General features: G+C 39.4%; 1 protein-coding gene and 1 long non-coding RNA gene across 7 annotated transcripts in view; one reads left to right on the top strand and one right to left on the bottom strand.

The window, feature by feature from the left end:
* Positions 1-20,352, top strand: part of Asb3 (ankyrin repeat and SOCS box containing 3) — a 78,517-nt gene that overhangs the window by 26,988 nt on the left and 31,177 nt on the right. For 5 of the 6 annotated variants that reach the window (XM_021629287.2, XM_021629292.2, XM_060366181.1 and 2 more), the window contains exons 2-4: positions 4-216; positions 7,209-7,367; positions 19,758-19,870. In XM_021629287.2, the coding sequence (XP_021484962.1) occupies positions 21-216; positions 7,209-7,367; positions 19,758-19,870 (468 nt within the window). In that variant the 5' untranslated portion in view covers positions 4-20. Of the gene's footprint in view, positions 1-3; positions 217-2,976; positions 3,032-7,208; positions 7,368-19,757; positions 19,871-20,352 lie in introns of those variants that run through there. The other variant, XM_021629298.2, reaches the window with a different exon arrangement.
* Positions 870-3,222, bottom strand: LOC132646871 (uncharacterized). The gene is made up of 2 exons (XR_009585213.1): positions 3,137-3,222; positions 870-1,127 (listed from the first exon to the last, which is right to left on the bottom strand). It is a non-coding gene; the product is annotated as an uncharacterized LOC132646871 (long non-coding RNA).

The raw sequence follows: 20,352 nt of genomic DNA, 5'->3' as shown, positions 1-20,352 counted from the left end.
TAGACTGGCTGAGCAAAAGGATGAATTTTACGGAGGCTTACTCAGATACATGCTCTGCAGTTGGACTTGCTACCAGAGAAGGAAATGTTAAAATTTTAAGGAAACTGCTCAAAAAAGGTCGAAGTGTGGATGTTGCTGATAACAGGGGATGGATGCCAATTCATGAAGCAGCTTATCACAACTCTGTAGAGTGCTTGCAGATGTTAATTCACACAGGTAAAGCAAATGCAAGTTGTGGGACTGTCTGTAATAACTAATATCAGAAAATAAGATGGTAATAATTGGTAGCACTTGTTTTCTATAATCCTAAAATCAGTATCTCTCCTATTAAGGATGGTAAGATTTCTGCCTTGGCTGGTATTCCATCTAAACATCTATAAATATTGCCCTTTATACTGGAAGTGTTTGTACTTTATTTATTTTACATTTATTTACATGCTTACTTAATTTGTTTGCGTGAGGCATACATGTACTGCGGTATGCCTGTGGAGGTTAGAGGACATATTGAGGGAGCCAGTTTTCCCCTCTATCATGTGGGTTCTGGGGGTTAAACTTCAGTTATCAGGTTTAGCAGCAAGTGTCCTTACCCTTTAAGCCATCTCACTGGCCTCTTTATTTTTGATTTTGTTTCTCTTTTGTGACAAGGTCTTACTGTGGCTCTGGCTAGCCTGGGACTCAGAGATTTGCTTGCCGGTTCCTCCTGAGTGCTGTGATTAAAAGCATGTACCACCATGCCCAGCCTCTTTGTTTATTTTTATTCATTATGTAGGTGATATGGCAGGGTACCATGCTGCTTTAATTTCAGCTTTGGAAATTACTCATGATATGTATTCTTCTTTCACCCAGAAAAGGAAATAAAACAGCAGGGACAGTGCTACGAGAGTTTTACTTGGATTAATCTTGTTAAAAATTAAAATATTTATGTGTGTGAGTCACTTGCTTGCATATATGTATGCACACCATGTGCATACCTGGTGCCCTTGGTGGTCAGAAGAGAAGGATGGATCCCATGGAACCGGAGTCACAGATTGTTGAAAGCCGTTGTGTTGTTGGTAGAAACCAAACCTGGGTTCTCTTCAAGAGCAACAAGTTCTCTTAACCACTGAGCCATTTCTCCAACCTCCAATCTTAAAAAAAAGAAAAGAAACAGAAACAGAAAAAGAAAAAAATAGAAAGAAAAAACAAAGATTTAAACAAGGACTTTTCCTCAGTGTGGAGGCTCACACCTGTAATCCCAGCACTTAGGGAGGCAGAGGCAGGTGGATCTCTTTCAGTTCAAGGCCAGCCTGGTCTACAAAGTGAGTCCAGGATAGCCAAGGCTACACAGAGAAACCCTGTCTCGAAAAAACCAAACAAACAAAAATACTTTTCATTTGAGAAATTTTCCAGTTACTTGGAGTTTATATTTGTAGTATAGCATATACCAGAGTACCTGCCCTTATAGTTCTTGTATTGTTGTTAGGAGACATAGATAAAAGCCATTAAGCAGGATTGTTTCATTTTTGAGAAAATAAAAAGTAAAGCAGGAATGGATGGAGAGTGATGGTATGATATTGCACATATTTTTATAATTTTGCATACTGAGTGCTCGAAGCTTGAACTATATTTGGCATAGCAGCCTGCTGGCAGACATGGTGCTGGAGGAGCTGAGAGTTGTACATCTGGATCCTCAGCAGAAGGAGACTGTTCTACACTGGCACAGTGTGAGCAGAGGAGACCTCTAAGCCTACCCCACAGTGACATACCTCCTCCAACAACTCCTAATAGTCCCACTCCCTACGGACTGGACATTCAGACCCATGAGCCTGGGGCAGCAGGGGTGTGGGGGTCGGGGAGCATACCTAGTCAAACCACCACCACAACCTAAAAATATATAAATTACACACTGACACACATACCCGATCCATTCATTGTGTATTATCTCTCTGTCTGTTTTGTCTATCTCACAATTTCCTTGGAAAAGCCTAAACTTTTTTAGATCTATACATAAAAAGAAGTAGGTATTTTCTCGCTGAACCTGAATGTTGTTGATTGAGCTTGACTAGATGGCCAGTGAGCCAGGAAGCTTCATGTCTTTGCCTCCCAGTACTAGGATAACATGTTCATATTGGAGAACCAGCTTTTTATGTGGGTACTGAGGGTTAAATTTACATCTTCATGTTTATGTAGCGCTTTATTTAATGAGCCACTTCCTCAACCATGTAAATTTTTTTACTCTCTGCTTTACATTCTAGGTAAGCACTTTACTACTGAAATTGTAGTCTCAGCTCTCTCTCTCTCTCTCTCTCTCTCTCTGTTGTTGTTTTTATTTGTTTTTGACACAAGGTCTCTCTATTTAGTCCTGACCATCCTAGAACTTACTGTATAGATCTGGATGGCTTTCAACTCACAGAGATCTGCCTGCTTCTACCTCCTGAGTGCTGAGATTAAAAAAGTGCACCATCATGCCCAGCCTCTAGCCCTACTTTTTACAGTGATACATAAAAGTATTTTATGTGGTGTTTCAAAATGTGTGTACACACACATACATACATATACACATATATATTATGGTATTTAAATTAGATAATAGGTATGGCCCTTATAGATTCATGTGTTTGAATGCTTGGCTACAGGGCATGGAACTCTTAGGAGTGGCCTTGTTAGAGGAAGTGTTTTACTGTGGAGGCGGGGCTTTGAGGTCTTAAATAGTCAAGCCACACCCAGTATGAAACAGTCTCCTGGTTGCCTTCTCATCAACACTTAACTCAGCTCCTCAATGCCATGTCTGCCTGCACGCTGCGGTGCTTCCCGCCATGAGGTAATTAATAAAACCTCTGAAAGTGTAAGCCAGCCCCAATTAAATGTTTTCCTTTATAAGAGTTGCCTTGGTCATCGTGTCTCTTCACAGCAATGAAACCCTAACTAAGATATTGCTTTAACATTTCTTTATGGTAAAAGCATTCAGAATTTTTCAAACAGTTTTTTTATTTGTAGGTAAGGTGTGTCTGTGTGAGGGGATGTCACATGTATGAGATGCCAGTGAATCCAGGTGAGGGTGTCAGGTTCCCTGGAGCTGTCGTCTCAGTTCATTGTGAGCCGCCTGATTTATGTGTGTTCTCTGTGTAGGTAACCGCACGTGAATGTGTGTACTCACAGAGGCTAGTAGAAAACCCTGGGTCTCCTGGAGCTGGTGGTCGTATGCTGCCTGATGCAGGTTCTGGGAACTAAACTCAGATCTTCTGTTAGAACAGTGTGCTCTTAACCCCTGAGCTGTGTGTTTAGCCTCTGACCTTACTTTTTGAGTCATAGTCTCTCACTGACCTTGGAGCTTATTGATTAGGCCAGGCTGTTTGGCCAGTGAGTTTCAGAGCTAATGCTGTGGGGGACAGGGAGACATCAGTGCTGGGATTCAAACTTGGTCCTCATGGTTGTGTAGCAGATGCTTTTACTGACAGAGCCCAGTTCCCAGTGCCAAAATGGCTTATTCTATGCTGAATATGAATGACAGAGGCCCAGGAATATGGATTTAAGTTGTGCTCAGTAACATGTTTCTATATGGAAGTGGTTTCATGTTAAGTTTGAAGATTCTATGAGGTTGATGGACTGACAAAACATTGTCATTGTGGGTCTGTATCCCCCACATCTGTATCTGAGCTAGTATCCTTTTAGCTATTAGGTAAAAGTAGTCTATTAATGTAATAGGCTATTAGCTTCTAGCAACTCAAAGCTAAGGGTGTTATCAGGTAACATATTAGGCCTGTAGACAGCATTTCCCATTTTTCCATATTCCAAATACTTCATGTTTCTGCCAACATATTTAGAAAATGTCTTCATGTATGATATGCTTCCGCATTGGAACAAGGCATCCCGAATCCTTATTTCCAGACCATGGTCATGTTTCCAGACCACGGTCTTCATGTTTGGCTCAAAATATCTATTCCCTTTGATGTAAGGGTGGTATTTTACACCCATAAAGCTTGATAATGTAATCTGCTTGACACAGACTTTTCTCACCCTTCTGATCAGCAGTTTTGAGATTTGGCCTCACCAAATGGTTTTGTTCTTAATTTTTAATCTACCTTCTACCAAGAACCATGTAGTTTTGTTTTTCCTTTTTGTAGTCAATAAAACACATTAAGTTTGCTACATATCACTGCTAAAAGTGGTAAGCTAGCTCATTATTTATAAGTGGGGGTACACTTTGTGTCAGCAAGCATAGGCTGTGGTGGCGCTGGAGAGCGTTTGTCACTTCTGCACAGATGGCTGACACAAGTCCAGTTCACATGGTTCTGGATCTCAAGTGGGCTACATCTGAGCCAGGGTTTTAGGTCCTCTCCATGCATTGTCCTTGGTTGGGTATCATTGTCTTCAGGGCCCCCAGGGCTCAGTTTTTATGGCTCTGTTGGTCTCCCTTTGGAGTTCCTGTCCCCTCCAGGTCTTTCTATCTCCCCCTTCTTTCATAATATTCCCTGCCCAAAGTTTGGCTATGAGTCTCAGCCTCTGTTTCAATACCTCAATCAGTAGAGTCTTTCAGAGGCCCTCTCTGGTAGGTTCCTGTCCTGTTCCCTATCTTCTGCTTCCAATGTCTGTCGCGTTTGTCCTTCTGAATGAGGGTTAAGCATCTTCCCTGTCAGTGAGTTTTTGAGATGGTCATATTCAGGATGATATTTCTCTCATAATTGTCTGCATCACTAGTGATTTGCCCAGACCTCATAGAAGCCATACCCAACAAAGCACAGATACTTTGTTCATGACCACAATGAGAGCTGGTAAGATTCTGCATGCATACAGCATATTTGACATGAAGACTTCTCACTGGGTTAGTATTTCGTGATATATCCATTAAATCAATAAACTTTGTTGGAAGTGAGAATGCCAGCACTCCAGTGATGTTTGTTCCAGAAGCTGACCAGGTGAATATTACAATCTCTCCAGGTGTGCCAATCAAGACATACCTTAAATATAATAATGTCTGTAATAGTACTTTCATTCACCTTTACTTCTACATAGATTATCAAGGTACCTTCCAAGGCCGTTTCTTTACTGCTGATGAAATGTAAACACCCGTCTCCTGCTCTTGCCACAGGACAGTCCTACAGCCAGGCTTTCCTTTTTGTGATAGACTAGACTCTCTCAAACTGTGAGTCAAAGTCTGTCTTTCCTTAAGTTTTACCGTTTTTTATAACAATTTTTCTCATATAATATATTCCCATTATACTCTCTCCTCCCTTTACTTCTCCCAGTTTCCCCTACCTATCTACCCATCACAATCCATTCTCTTTCTGTCTCTCATGGGGAAACAGGCCTCTAAGGGATAATAATAAAATATAATAAGATAACAACAAAAACTAATACATTTGTAATGGACAAAATAAACAGAAGGAAAAGAGCCCAAGAGATAGCACAAGAATCAGAGACCCACTCATTCTCATGCTCAGGAATCCCATAGACACACTAAACTGGAAGGCATAATATGTATGCAGAGGACCTGGTGCAGACCCATGCAGGCCCTGTGCATGCTGCCCCAGTCTCTGTGAGCTCATGTGAGCTTTCCTTATGCCGATAGAGATCTTATTTTTTTGGTTGACTTCATCCCCTCGGACTTTTATACTCTTTCGGCCACCTTTATACAAGGTTCCCTGAGCCTTGATGAGGATTTGATTGAGACACCCTGTTTAGGGCTGAGTGTTGCAAGGTCTCTCCCCGCCCACCCCACCCCCAGTTGTCCTCAAACACACTATCTTCTTTAAACACACTATCTTCCTTAAACACATTTTTTTTTTTTGTCCCAGACAGAGCTTTTCTGTGTAATAGAGCACTGGATGTCCTGGACTCAAATTCACAGAGATCCACCTGGCCTCTGCCTCCTAGGTGCTGAGATTAAGGGCGACCACGACAACCACAACTGGCCTGTTCTAAGATCTTTTACTCTGTGTGTAATGTCTGGCTCTGGGTCTCTATATCTGTTACTATCTGCAGGATTAAGCTTCTCTAATGATGAATGAACAAGGCACTGATTTATGAGTATGGCAGAATATCCTTGAATCATTTTATTGATATAGCCATCTGTCTGTCTGTCTAATCATGTTTATGCATGCATGTCTCTCTGTCTGTCTGTCTATCTATATCTATCTATCTATCTATCTATCTATCTATCTATCTATCTATCTATCTATCTGTATCTTTTAACAACAGCAGTATTTTATTTTACCCCAGGTACTTAGGCTATCTAGTCTCAGGTTCTTGGTCAAACAAGCAGTTTTGGTATGGATTCCATCTTGTGGAGTTGGTCTTAAGTCAAATCCTATATTGGTTGGTTACATACACAAGCTTTAGGCCACCATTGCCCTAGCCTATCTTGCAGAGAGGGCAGCATTGTAGATCAAAAGGGTTTGTTTGCTTGTTTGTTTATTGGTTTTTTGAGACAGGGTTTCTCTGTGTAGCTGTCCTGGAGATCAGACGATTTATAGCTGTTTCTTTTGTTAGAGAATGATATTTTAAACCAAGATCGAGGGACTGAATACCACTGGCCTGTGATTGCTTTTAAGCTCTTCCAGAACTAGAAAATGAATTTATGGGTTATAACCCATATGTGTATGTATGTGTTGATACCTGGACTGTAATCTAGAATTACATTCTAGATTCATTCTGGCTTTCCTGTTACTTACGTGAAACCTCCATTTCCAGAAGATCTGCAGTACATTCTTTGTTTGATGTAGTCTTTGTATAAAAGTAGTTTTAGAATTGTTCATCTCTATCTTGTAAAAAAACCTAACCATTGTCAGCTACAGTGCAGTGTTTATGTATAGTTTGTAGTCATACCATTATTTTCAAAATTATGTAAGGCATCATTTTATCCCTTCCTCCCTACAGACTTTATGTTGTGTTTTGAAGTACAATTAGATGATTCCCCTTAGCCCTCAGAGTATTATCTGTTGCCCTGAATAAAGGTGGCTGTTGCATGAGACTTCAGTTGCCTCATTTATCGGCTCCATTCTCCCAGGTTACAATGCCCTGAGAGTGGTGACAGTGCGTGTTTCTGTGGCAAGATTGCCGAAGAGCTGTTCTCATTGGAGTCCTTTCTTGTCGTGCTATTCTTTGACTCACTGGTTTTATTCAGTTCCTCATACAATCTTGTGTTTTTTGGTGTTCGTTGGTTGTTTGTTTTAATGCCCACAAAGTAGGACTGATAATCCTTTGGCTAACAGGTTTCCCTTTTCCCATAGATTCATCTGAAAATTACATTAAGGCAAAGACTTTTGAGGGCTTCTGTGCATTACATCTTGGTGTGAGTCAAGGACACTGGAAGATCACACAGATTCTTTTGGAAGCTGGAGCAGATCCTAATGCAACCACTTTAGAAGAAACCACACCGTTGTTTTTAGGTGACGTATGCTACTTTTGGTACAGATGTACTTTTAAAAATGCTTTTGTTAGAGAAACTGTTAGAGGATGTTCTTGGGCAAATATTTTACGTGCTTCCTTTGATTTTGAAACTGAAAGGCTATTTTTAAAGATTTTTCTCTTGTTTTTCTACCCTTGGGTGGTGGTAATATTAGGGACTTGAAAATGTTTAAAGCTGAAAAATCCATTTTGAATTGAAGCTGCCCTGTTGTCCATGGCAGTGCTGAAGACCAATGGTGTCTGGTTGGAGCAGTCGTTCAAGGTTATCTGCTAAAACCTGTTTGCTTTTTCTTCATATGAAAAGATTCAGGTTCTATGAAAGAAATAATCACTTGTTGCCTGTGGATCATGAGTCAGACTTCTTCAATGAGGAACTTTTATTTTCTTAAGGATCACAGCCAAATCCTAAGTTATATACTTCCAATAACAATAGCTTTTTTTCTTTTTATTCCTTTCTTCTGTTTGGTTTTGTTGGGTTTTTAGGAACATATTTTTACCATAAGATTGCCAGAGATATGAGGAGAAATTGCCAGAGAAATTCAGAAGATACCTTTGAAGTAGGATTAGTATATCTAGACTCTAGTTTTGGTCATACCACATATAATTTGTATATACTCATTTACTATATGCTTGTTGCTTCATTTATAAAATGAGAGTATCTAGATTTTGTCATTCACACGATAATAAAATATCTGTGGAAGTAGTTTCTCTTTGTGACTATAAAAATCTTTAAAAATTTTACATTTAGTAAAATTTAGTTTTAAGGGTTATATGTGTGTGTACGTGTGCGTGCGTGCATGCATGTGCACTCACATGTATGTAAAAACCAACGTAAGAAAGACATTGGGTGTCCTGGTCTGTCACTAGGAACAGATTTCCTTTGACACAGATTTACCTTACTGAACCCTAGTCACTCTGTCTCTGCCACCATATTCCCCTGAGGTTATAGGTGCGTAGCCTGGGGTTTCATGTAGGTGCTAGGAATTTGAACTCAGGGCATGCTATTTGTGTAGCAAGCACTTTTAGCTGCTGAACCCTCTTCTAAGCCCCGGTTTCTAAGACTTTTGATAGTCAGCTTCGAAGCTACAGAATCATTCCATCACCAACAGATTCTGTCTTCCTGTTTGGTTTTTGTTTGTTTGGTTTTGTTATGTGACAGGGTCTCCCTGTGTAGTTCATGATTTGGCCTTGATCTGGAGGTGGTCTTTCTGTTTCTGCCTCTCAAGGGCTGGGATTACAGACATGTGCCTTCCATACCAGGCTTTATTGTTACATGGCCTGATGGTCTATTCCTTTTTATTATGGGTAGTACTGTATTTTATTATATGGATGTACCATTGTTTACCCATTTGAATCGCCTTCAGTGTTTGACAAATCTGGTATGAATATGTGCAGTCAGTATTGTGTGATGATGTATTCATTTTTCTTGATGTGCTAAGTATGTACTTCCCTCTGGAGAGCAATCTAGAGGCTTTTATAAGCTGCTCTGCCATTTTCTATTCCCTCGATAAATATTTTAGAGTTTCAGCTGCTTCATATCCTCAACACTTTCAGTCCGTCTTCATTGGAGTTTAGTGGTGTCTCACTTAGTTTCAATTTTCATTTTCTAATAAGTGTTAGCAGTTTCTCATTTGATTATGCTGCTTTCTTAATTAAATAATAGAAATAATCAATTCTGGTTCAATGAGTTCTTGTAATTTTCTTTCAGGTTTGGGTTTTTACTGCTTTTTAAAAACATTTCTTTTCATTTTTTTTTCCATATTATTATTTTTCTAAACCCTTTTGAGATTAAGTTGTAGAGATAATGCATTGATCCTGGGTACTTTAGTACTTCAATGTGAACTTCTTAAAAGCAGTGATAGTTCTCCTAGTTATATAACTACCATATGATGATCAAAATTAGGAAGTTAATGTTGATACAGCACTACGATTTGTATATTATCTTTGGAAACATTTATTATTTTGTGTTTTGCCTTCATGTGGTCTGTGCACCATGTGCAGGCCTGGCAGCTGTGAGCTCAGAGGAGGTGTCAGAATGGTGTTCCAGGCCGCTGGGAGCTGCCGTGTGCGTGCAGGGAATTGACCCCATGTCCTCTGGAAGAGCAGACAGCGCTCTGAACCACTGAGCCATCTCTCCGTCCCCAATTACTTTCTGGATTATCGGTGCTTTTTTAATTTTTTTTATTTTTTGAGACCATGTTTCTCTGTACAGCTCTGGTTGGTTGTGGACCAGTTTGCCCTCAAAGTCAGAGATCCACCTGCTTCTGCTTTCCAAATGCTAGGATTCAAGGAGTGCACCACCACTGCCTGCCTCATTTTCAGTGTTCTTAATAATAATAATAAAAAGAAAAGAGGGGGTTCAGTTGATTAAGCATCAGTTTTTAACATTCATGTGTCACATCTTTGGCTTTTTGTGATTCTGAGCAGACAGTTGCACCAGTATTATCTGCTAACCTTTATTTTTCAGACTTGTATGGCATTTTACATTTTTCTTTTCTTTTCTTTTTCTTTTTTTCTTTTTTCTTTTTTTTTTTTTTTTCTGGAGGAATGATGTTTAGGGTGTGTTGTTCCCTTTTCAAAGAAATTATATTCTCCTTGGCTGTTACAGCATTTTTTCTTCATGTCCAGTTACTAATGAGCCTGATACTAATAGCTAATATGGGTAAAACCAGTAGATCAAGTGGGTTGTGGGGCAGAATACAGTTATGGAATCTTCCAAGGCGATTGACTAGAAAAATCAACTTGAGTGATTTGTTGGGTATGATTGTGACTGAACACAAGTCCAAGTGTAGAGAGCCAGAGCATTGATGCTGTGTGGAATGAAATTATCTTCAGTGGACAGAGCGTGCCACTGTTTTAAAACACAATGTTGCCTTCCCTTCATTCTTTCATTGCTTCCTTCCTTCCTTTCTTTTTATAATTTATTTAATTTTATTTTATGTGCATTAGTGTGAAGGCGTCAGATCCCTTGGAATTGGTGTTACAGGCAGTTGTGAGCTGCCATGTGGGTACTAGGAATTGGACCTGGCTTCTTTGGAAGAGCAGACAGTGCTCTGAAGCACTGAGCCATCTCTCCAGCCCAAAAGCATATCATTGTCATCATAACTATCTTCACCTTCTTCAATTTATTTATTTATTATTTATATATCATTCTGCTTACCTATGTGCCTGCACTCCAGAAGAGGGTACCTGATCTCACTATAGATGGTTTTGGAAGAACAACCAGTGTTCTTAACCTCTGAGCCATCTCTCCAGCCTGCTTTCTTCCTTTCTTGGCTTGCTTGCTTCCTTCTTTTCTTCCTTCCTTTTTTCCATCTAAAAGATGTCTTATTCTAGCCCAAGCTGGTCTGAACTGGAACTCATAATGTATCGCAAGGTAATGTACTTTTGGAAGTTCTGCCTTAGCCTCCAGAGTGCAGGGATTATAGACACATCCTGCCATACTTGGCTAAGGATTGAACTTTTCAGTTTGATTTCAGGATTTAACATGAGAACAGTCAGAAACTGTCTGCTGTTTTGTTTTTTTTTTTTTTAAACATGATTGCCAGCATATAGCTTAGGTTTATGTTTTAATAACAAGTCTGCCCTTCTTCCTTTCCTTCCTTTCCCCCCTCTTCCCTTTCTTCTTTCTGTTCTAACAGGTCTATTGGGGCAGTGTAAGTTGATCTCAATCTTGTGATACTCCTGTGTAATTGTGCTGGGTTAAATGTGTGTGCTTGGGTTATTACTTCTTTACCTTGTCTTGCACATTTCTCTATTTTGATCTGTGTACATAAACAGCAAATATTCTTACCATGTTACGCTCAGTTTGTGAGACCCCCAAGGACACCAGGAATCAACTCCACTGCAAACACATGAGGGTGTATTTTATACAAGCTCAAGCTCAGGTCACAACCTTCCTGTGGAAGAAGGAGAGGAATGTGGTGGGGAGGTTTAGGGGAACAGTGTTTTTAAAGGCAAAACCACAAGCAGGGAATTTCGAAGCCTTGGTCTATTTTAGGCACCAAGGCCATAATGGTTCTGGCTTGGCCATCTGGAGGATATTTGATTGTAAGCAATGCTTGGAATGTCCTGTTAGGGAGGGGGGGTGATTAGCAAGCACATCTTGTGGTCTTTCTTAGAAGCAGGGCTATGTGACCTTGGTCACTGTTGAGAGGCCATCTGGGTGGGGGAGTAGGGACCATCTGGGTGCGTTGCCAGGCAACGGTATCTCTCAAGCACAAGCCTGGTAACTTTTCTGCAGGAGGGCGGATCTGTCTCAGCTTGCCCGCTTCTTTGTCTAAACTTGTACCCAGGACCACAGTCATGTTGCCCCAGGAATTAAATTTCAAATTTTGGACCTCTGAACCATATAACCATATAAAATAAAAAATACCCTTATTTTGAACACAATGATTATAAGTAAAACCCAGCTAATTATTTAGGAAGTAAGCTTTTTTTTCTTATTTGTTATATTTAAAAGTTTTGATAAATTAGAGGTTTGAGGCCAACCTAGTGTGATTTCATAGAATAATTTCTATAAGAATTACCCTGCCCCGCCCTGCTCAGCACACATTTGGCTATGAGGCTTTTTTGTTTGTCTGTTGTTGTTGTTGTTCTGAGTCTTTGCTTACTTTGTGTACCCTTCAGTGTTAAACATAGGAGTATTGGAAGAACACAGTGTTTTATAAACAATGTTGTATGAGGCTGCTTATTTCAAGATTTACCTTTGGAATGTTGCATGCTTTGGTTCACAGGGCTTGTCTTTTTAACTCTGACTCAATGTCTTCATAGATAAATGTTAATTCATAAGTGATAAAAATTTTGAGTTTAGTGTTTTTGACTTGATATATATTGTATTGATACTTTGGCTGTGATTTTCAGGTTTTTCAACTGAAAGATTAATCACTTTTTTAGGTGGTTTTTATGTGTTTTTACTTGGGAACATTTTACTTATTGAAAGTGAATCTGAATTTTTTCAGATAAAAAGTATGGAGTTCTTTAAGGGTTACACTGAAAAAGTATTAGTTTCATTTTTAATTGTTTACTGTTATATTTTTATGTTTCTTAATTTTTGTTTTTAAAATTTGTATGCAAAGTGTTAGCCTTCATTAGGCATTGTGGAATGAATAGTTTTTATTGATCTTCTGTCTGTGCTGTGGGGGTTCTGTTGAGAAAGTTGTCTCCAGTGCCAATGTATTCAGAGCTATCCCCCAGTTTCACTTCTGTAGGGATTTCATGTATCTGGTTTTATGTTGAGGTTTTCAATCCATTTGGACTTAACTTTTAGATAGTGTGATAGAAGTATGGGTTTATTTGCATTCTTCTACATGTAAACAACGTTTGACCACCATTTCTAGAAGATGCTGTCTTTTTTCCAGTTTGTATTTCTAGCTTCTTTATCAAAAATCAGGTGCCCGTGTGTGTATGGATTTATTTCTGGGTCTTCAGTTTGATTCCATTGATCAACTTGTCTGTTTTTATGCCAATACTGTGTTACTTTTGTTACTATAACTCTGTGTACAATTTAAAATGAGGAATGATGAGACGTCTAGCAGGTTTTTTGTTGCTATTGTTGTTCAGAGTTGTTTTTAGCTATCCTGGGATTTTTGTTTTTCCATATGAAGTTAAGAATTGTCCTTTCAAGGTCTGTGAAGAATTGTGTTGGAATTTTGATAGTAATTGTATTGAATCTGAAGATTGCTTTTGGTAGGATGGCCATTTTTACTATGTTAGTCCTACTGATCCATGAGCATGGGAGATCTTTTTGTTTTCTTATATCTTCAATTTCTTTCTTTCAAGACTTGAAGTTTTTATCATACAAGTCTTTCACCTGCTTTATTAGTTACCCCAAGATATTGAAAATCTTTCAGGCTATTGTGAAAGGGGTTGTTTTCCTGGTTCTTTCTCGTCCAATTTTTCTTTGCATATAGGAGGCCTACTAATTTTTTTAATCTTTTATCCAACCAATGAAAGTATTTATTAGCTAGAGGAGTTCCCTGAGTTTTTAGGGTTACTTATGTATAATATGTCATCTGGAAAAAATGATATTTTGGCTTTCTTTTGTTTTCAATTGTGTCCCCTTGGTCTCTTTCAGTTGTCTTAATTGTTCTAGCTAAAACTTTAAGTACTATATTGAATAACTATGATAAGAATGGACAACCTTGTCTTGTTCCTGAGTTTAGTGGAATTGCTTTGAGTTTCTCTACATTTAGTTTGATGTAGGCTATAGGCTTTGTTGTAAATTTTCTTTATTATGTTTAAGTTTGTCTGTATCCCTAATCTCTCCAGAACTTTTATTTAAGCTTGGTGGATTTTTTTGTCAAAGGTCTTTTCTGCATCTGAAAAATGATCGTGTGATTTTTTTTTCTTAATGTTTGTTTATAGGGTGGATTACATGTACTTGTTTTTATATATGGTAGCATCCCTGAATGCTAGACATGCCTGCATGTCTGAAATGAAGTCTGCTTGGTTCTGATGGATGATGTTTCTGATGTGTTCAGTTTGCAAGTATTTTATTGCGTTTTGCATATATGTTCATAAGGAAAATAGACCTGTAATTCTCTCTCTTTTTTTTTTTTTTTTGTTGAGTTTTTAATGTGATTTGGATAGCAAAGTAACTGTGGTCTTATAGAATGATTTGGGCAATGTCTCTTCTATTTCTATTCTGTGGAGTAATTTAAGGAGTATTGACATTAACTCTTCTTTGAAAGTCTGGTAGAATCTGTACTAAAACCATCTGGCCCTATGCTGTGTTTTGTTTTGGGTTTTGTGGTTGTTGTTTTTTTTTTTTTTTTTTTGGTTGGGAAGCTTGTAATGACTGATTATATTTTATCAGGGTTTATAGGCCATTTTAAATTGTTTTTCTGTTCTTGATTTGGCTTTGGTAAATGATACATACTGAGAAAATTATCCATTTCTTTCATATTTACCAGTTTTGTGGAGTACTGGTTTTTAAAGTATGTCCTTAAAATTCTCAGCTTCCCTGGTGTCTTCTGCTACATCTCTTCTTTTCACTTCTAATTTTGTTGATTTGGGTTCTCTCTCTCTCTCTCTCTCTCTCTGCCTTTTAGTTAGTTTGGCTAAGGGTTTGTCTGTCTTGATTTTCTCGAAGAACAAACTCTTTGTTTCATCTATTTATTTATTTATTTATTTATTTATTTATTTATTACAGTTTATTCACTTTGTATCTCAGTTGTAGCCCCCTCCCTTGTTCCCTCCCAATTCTGCCCTCCATTCTTCTTCTTCCCTGTGGCCCTCCCCCAGTCCAGTGATAGGAGAGGTCCTCCTCCCCTTCCATTTGACCTTTGTCTATCAGATCTCATCAGGACTGGCTGCATTGTCTTCTTCTGTGGTCTGGTAAGGCTGCTGCTCTATCAGGGGAAGGTGATCAAAGAATCAGCCACTGAGTTCATGTCAGAGACAGTCCCTGTTTCCCTTAATAGGAACCCACTTGGACACTGAGCTGCCATGGGCTACATCTGTGCGGGGGTTCTAGGGGGTTCTAGGTTATCTCTATGTATGGTCCTTGGTTGGAGTATCAGTCTCAGAAAAGACCCCTGGGCCCAGATTTTTTTTCTCTCCTTGTGGAGCTCCTGTCCTCTCTAGGTCTTTCTGTTTCCCCTTTCATAAGATTCGCTGCACTCTGCCCAAAGTTTGGCTATGACTCTCAACATCTGCTTTGATACCTTGCTGGGTAGAGGCCCTCTATGGTAGGCTCCTGTTTTCTCCCTCTTACAATGTCCATCCCATTTGCCTTCCCCCCCCCATTTTCTCTGTTTCTATTATATTGATTTCAGCTCTGAGTTTGATTATTTTTCTGTCTTCTACTCTTCTTAGAGATGTTTGCTTCTTTTTATTCTAGAGCTTTCAGGTGTGAGATCTCACTAATTTCTTTATGAAGGCACTTAATGCTATGAACTTTCCTTTTAGCACTGCTTTCGTTTTGTGACTTAAGTTTGGGTGTGTTGTGCATCTTTTCACTTTAAATTCTTATTTCTGGTGTTGACCCATTTTTTTATTCAGTAGAGAATTGTCAGTTTTCATGAGTTTATGAGTTTTCTGTTGTTTCTCTTGTTGATATCTAGATTTAACCCATGGAGTTCTGATAGCATACAGGGAGTTATTTCAATTTCCTTGCATCAGTTGAAACTTGCTTGTATCCAAGTGTGTGTTCAGTTTTGGAGAAAGATACATGAGATGCAAAGAAGGTGCATTGTTTTTTGTTTGGGTGAAATGTTCTGTAAATATCTGTTAGGTCCTTTTGGTTGACAACATCTGTTAACTTTGGTATTACTTTGTTTAGTTTTTGTCTAAATAACTTAATCTTTGAGGAGATCGGGGTATCAAATTCTCCCCCTATCAGTGTGTGATTTAAGCTTTTATAAACTTGTGTTTGGAGCATAGATGTTAAGAACTGAAATGGCATCTTTATGGAATTTTTTTTGATGTGTTTTTAGTGTCTTTCCCTTATTTCTTTTGATTAGCTTTGGTTTGAAGTCTATCTTGTTAGATATTAAAGTAGCTCCACTAGCATGCTTCATAGGTCCATTTGCTTAGAATATCTTTTTCCAACCATTTACACTGAAGTAATATCTATCCTTGATGTTGAATTGTGGTTTTTTTTGGATGCAGCAGAACAATGGATCCCGTTTATGCATCCATTCTTTTATTCTGTGTCTTTTTTTAATTGAGAAATTGAAACTGTTTATATTGAGAGCTATCAATGACCAATTAGTGTTGATTCCTGTTATTTTATTGTTTGTGATGGTGGTTTTGGTGTTGGTAGTGTATGTGTTTGTCTGTCTGTCTCTGTGTTTTTCTTCTTTTTGCTGATGTGAAATTATTTCCTGTGTTTTCTTGGGTGTAGCCTCATTTAGAAATTCCTAGTGCTTATCTGTGCTTATCAAGATCTCTAGGACACAAGGAAGACTTCCAAATAGGGCCAGTTGTTTAAATAAAAAAAAAATTTTTCCCTAAATGCAAAAGGGATAATAAGTTTAGGACTTTCCAAAAAATATTCACGTACAGTTTTCTCAGAAAAGACATAAAATTAATCATAATGTAGAGAGTCTCCTAGAATGCAACACACAGAGACCAAAACCTAAAAGTGAGAGACAGAATGACAGCAATTATAACACTGGACTCAGCTTTACTAGATCTGTGTCACACAGCTGTGCTGGCTACATGACATTAGCTGTTTTCAGTGGATATGGCTGTTCAGGTAGGCATCTCTTTCTTTAGGATAGGTAAATTTTCTTAACACCGCTGGCATATACCCAAAAGTTGTTCTACCAATACAACAAGGACACTTGCTCAACTATGTTCATAGAAGCTTTATTAGTAATAGCCAGAATCTGAAAACAACCTAGATGTCCCATGGCCAAAGAATGAATAAGGACTGGGCTATATTTACACAATGGAATACTACTCAGCTATTAAAAACAAGGCAATCATGAAATTTGCAGACAAATGAATGGCACTAGAAAAGATCATCCTGAGTGAGGTAACTCAGAACAAGAAAGACACACATGGTATCTACTCAATTATAAACAGATTTTAGCCTGTACTGGATAAATATACTACAATTCACAGACCCAGATAAGTAACAAGAAGGACCCAAGGGAGGATGCTTAAATATTCTCAGAAGGGGAAATAGCATAGACAGCAGAATTGGTTAAAGAGAGGGAACAAGGTAGGAGAGGGAGCACAGAGAGAAGCAAGGGGGAGATCAGCCCTGTGGCGATCAGGGAAGGGGGTGGACAGAGGGCCATCAGAGAAGAAGAGAAACCATGGGTGGGGCTGTCTGTGTGACAAGCTGGAGACCTACGACAGGGTAGGCTTCTGGGAGGATATGGAGATGACTTTAGCTGAGATTTCCTAGTAGCTGGGGTCATGGAGACTAAAGAGGACACCCTCTAACTAGATAGGACTCCTAGTGGAGGTAGGAGAATACCAGCCAACCCATGAAAACTTTTACCAAAATATACCCTGCCTACAAGATGTGCAGGGATAAAGATAGAACAGAGACTGAGGAAATGTCCAACCAATGTCTGGCACAACTTGAGGTCCACTCCATGGGAGAGAGCCAACCCCTGACACTATTAATGATACTTTGCTATGCTTGTAGACAGGAGCCTAGCATAGCTGTCCTCTGAGAGGCTCCTTTCAGCAGCAGATTGAAACAGATGCTGAGACTCACAGCCAAACATTGGATGAAGCTTACAGAGTCTTCTGGAAAAGTGGGGGAAAGGATAGAAGGACCTAGAGGGGACAGGAACTTCGTAAGGAGACCAACAGAGCAACCAAAGAAGGCCCAGGAGGCCTTGTGGAGACTGAAGCACCATCCATGGACTGGACCTAGTCTCCCTATACAGATGTAGCTTATGGGCAGCTCGGGGTTCATGTGGGTGTGCAGCTAAGGGGAGCAGAGGCTATCTCTAACATGGATTTTGTTGCCTGGTTTTTGATCACTTCCCCCTGGTAGGGCTGCCTCAGTAGGCCACAGGGGAAGAGGATACGCTCAGTCCTGATGCGACTTGATGTGCTGGGGTGGGTTGTTAGGGGAGGCTCCCCTTTTCTGAGTAGTAGAGGGGCATAGGGGAAAGAGAGAATGAGGGAGGGTCGGATAAGAGGGAGAGGGGAAGGGGCTATGGTCAGGATGTAAAGTGAATAAATAGATTAATAAAAATATTTTCTAAGACATCGAGGTGGGATTCTTTTCCTTCTATTTCTATTATTCTTAGGCATAGTGGTTTGAATGAAAATGACCTGCATATGCCCATAGGGAATGGCACTATGGGGAGGTGTGGACCTGTTGGAGAAAGTGTCTCATTAAGGATGGGCTTCGAAGTTTCACCTGCTCAAGCCAGGTCCAGTGGCTCACTCTGTCTTTTTGCTTCTTACTGATTCTGTTGTAGAACTCTCGATGCCTTTTCCAGCACCATGTCTGCCTGCATACTGCCATGCTTCCTGCCATGATGATAACTCACTAATCCTCTGAACTTGTATGCGAGGTTCATAAACGTTCTCATTTGTAAGAGTTTTCATGGTGTCTCTTCACAGTAATGGAAACCCTAATTGAGATATTAGATTGTTTTTTTCCATAGTGTCCAAGATTTCCTGGATGTTTTGTGTCAGGTGTATACCTTGGCATGGATCTTCCGTGCTGCCACCCTGCCACTGCCCTATCATCATTAGATATCATAACAGGAATCCTCAGAGTAATAACTTACTACAATAAATCATAATGTGGATCACTTCTTACGAAGTTGGTTCCTGTAAAGAGAATTCTGCTGTTTGAATTAAAAACTTTGTCTGCCCAGTTCCTTGCTGCCTGCTGGGAGCAGAGGCAGCCACTCTTGGATTCGTCCCTCCTCTCCTGGATTCGTCCCTCCAGTAAATCTCTTTTAACAGATTTATTGTCTAGTGTGACTCATCAGAAGAAGCAGTGAAAAAGAAGAGAGGAAAGAAGAATTGAAGAAGCGGAGCTTAGGCTACTAAGCTGCTCAGCTCATCGTGGGTTGGGTTAACCTTTTCCTGGGAGCCGCAACTGCTGGAGAAGGAGCAGAGCTCAGTCTCCAGAGCTCCTCATCAGGGTTTGGGATGGCCCTCCTCTGGGAGCTACAGTGTCTCTGCTGAGGAGGCCTCCTCTCAGAGTTGTGTGGTTCCTGGGCTCCCATGTCTCAGGAGACCCCTGGGATACTGTCCTACCTCAGATACCTTCCCAGCTCTCAGTTGTTTCTTGGACGCCTTTCCATCCAAATACCAGGAAGGCAGGCCAACAACAATAGTAGCAGCAGAGGTTGTGACTGAGTCACCCTGATGCTTATCTTTCTCTGGTTGTATGCCAAGTACCTTCCACTATATTGGATGCTAGGCAGTATAGGTGAAGTTTCTAGTTGAGGAACCAGCCTGATGTCTCCATGTTGGATGGCATAAGTAAGTATTGTCTTAAGCATCAGGGCCTTACCAATAGTTACTCCTGGCTCTTATGATAGGAAAATAGTTTAAAAAACAACACCAACAAAAAACCCTTTCTGTCTTTTATTGGCAGATTGTTTTTCCTGACTAGTTATTCTGGACTGTGTATCCTTTTTCACACTCAGCCTCATTTTTGGCAAACTGGAGCTACATTGTCACCATTATCAGAGAGAATAAATGTTTGCTTCTTACTTCCTTTCCGTCTATGTCTTTTCATATATCATTTTGCATTCATATGGAGGCCTAGGCATATATAAGTGAAATTGAGCTAAGACACTTGTGATAAATGTTTGGGAATGATCATAGTATTGTGCATTCCAAGGTGTATAAAATCATAAGGACATCACTGAAGTGTCAGCCCTACAGACATCTTTTTTGTGACACTAATCTCTCAAACTACTATATTGCAGCTGTTGAAAGTGGACGGATAGATGTGGTGAAGCTACTGCTTCAATATGGAGCAAATGTCAATGGATTCCATTCTATGTGTGGGTGGAATTCCTTGCACCAAGCTTCTTTCCAGGTAATCTCAGGATTTATTATTTCATTTTCATGTAAATTGTATGTTTTACTTTTTAAAGACAGTTCTGTTCAGTTTTGATTTGTTTACCTGTGATTTGTGATAGTTAATACAGTACAGAAATGACAATCTAACTAAATACTAGTGATCATTTTAAATAAGCCAGCTGTTGTAGTGGCTAGAGCAGCTTTGGATTATAGGGATTATGTAAGCTTAAAATGTTGGTCACGTAGTAATGAAACTAGCAGTATACATGGGATACAAACTGATATGGAGAAATGTCATGTTCTATTGTTAATTGTATGTTTAGAAAACATGATAGCTCCCTACTGCTTGAGTTAGTAAACTAACTGCATAGGTCTAATGATTATAATTGGTAGAGGCCAGTCTTTAATGGGCCTATACTTAATAGGCTGTATAGAAGTGTAGGGTAATCTTTTTCATCCAATGTAACAAGACTGCATTTTTTTTTCCTGTAGGGTTTT

This window comes from Meriones unguiculatus, chromosome 12 (assembly GCF_030254825.1).
Source record: "Meriones unguiculatus strain TT.TT164.6M chromosome 12, Bangor_MerUng_6.1, whole genome shotgun sequence".
NCBI lineage: Eukaryota > Metazoa > Chordata > Mammalia > Rodentia > Muridae > Meriones > Meriones unguiculatus.
Note: the sequence above shows the minus strand (reverse complement) of the source record. Positions and strands in the feature narration are given on the sequence as shown.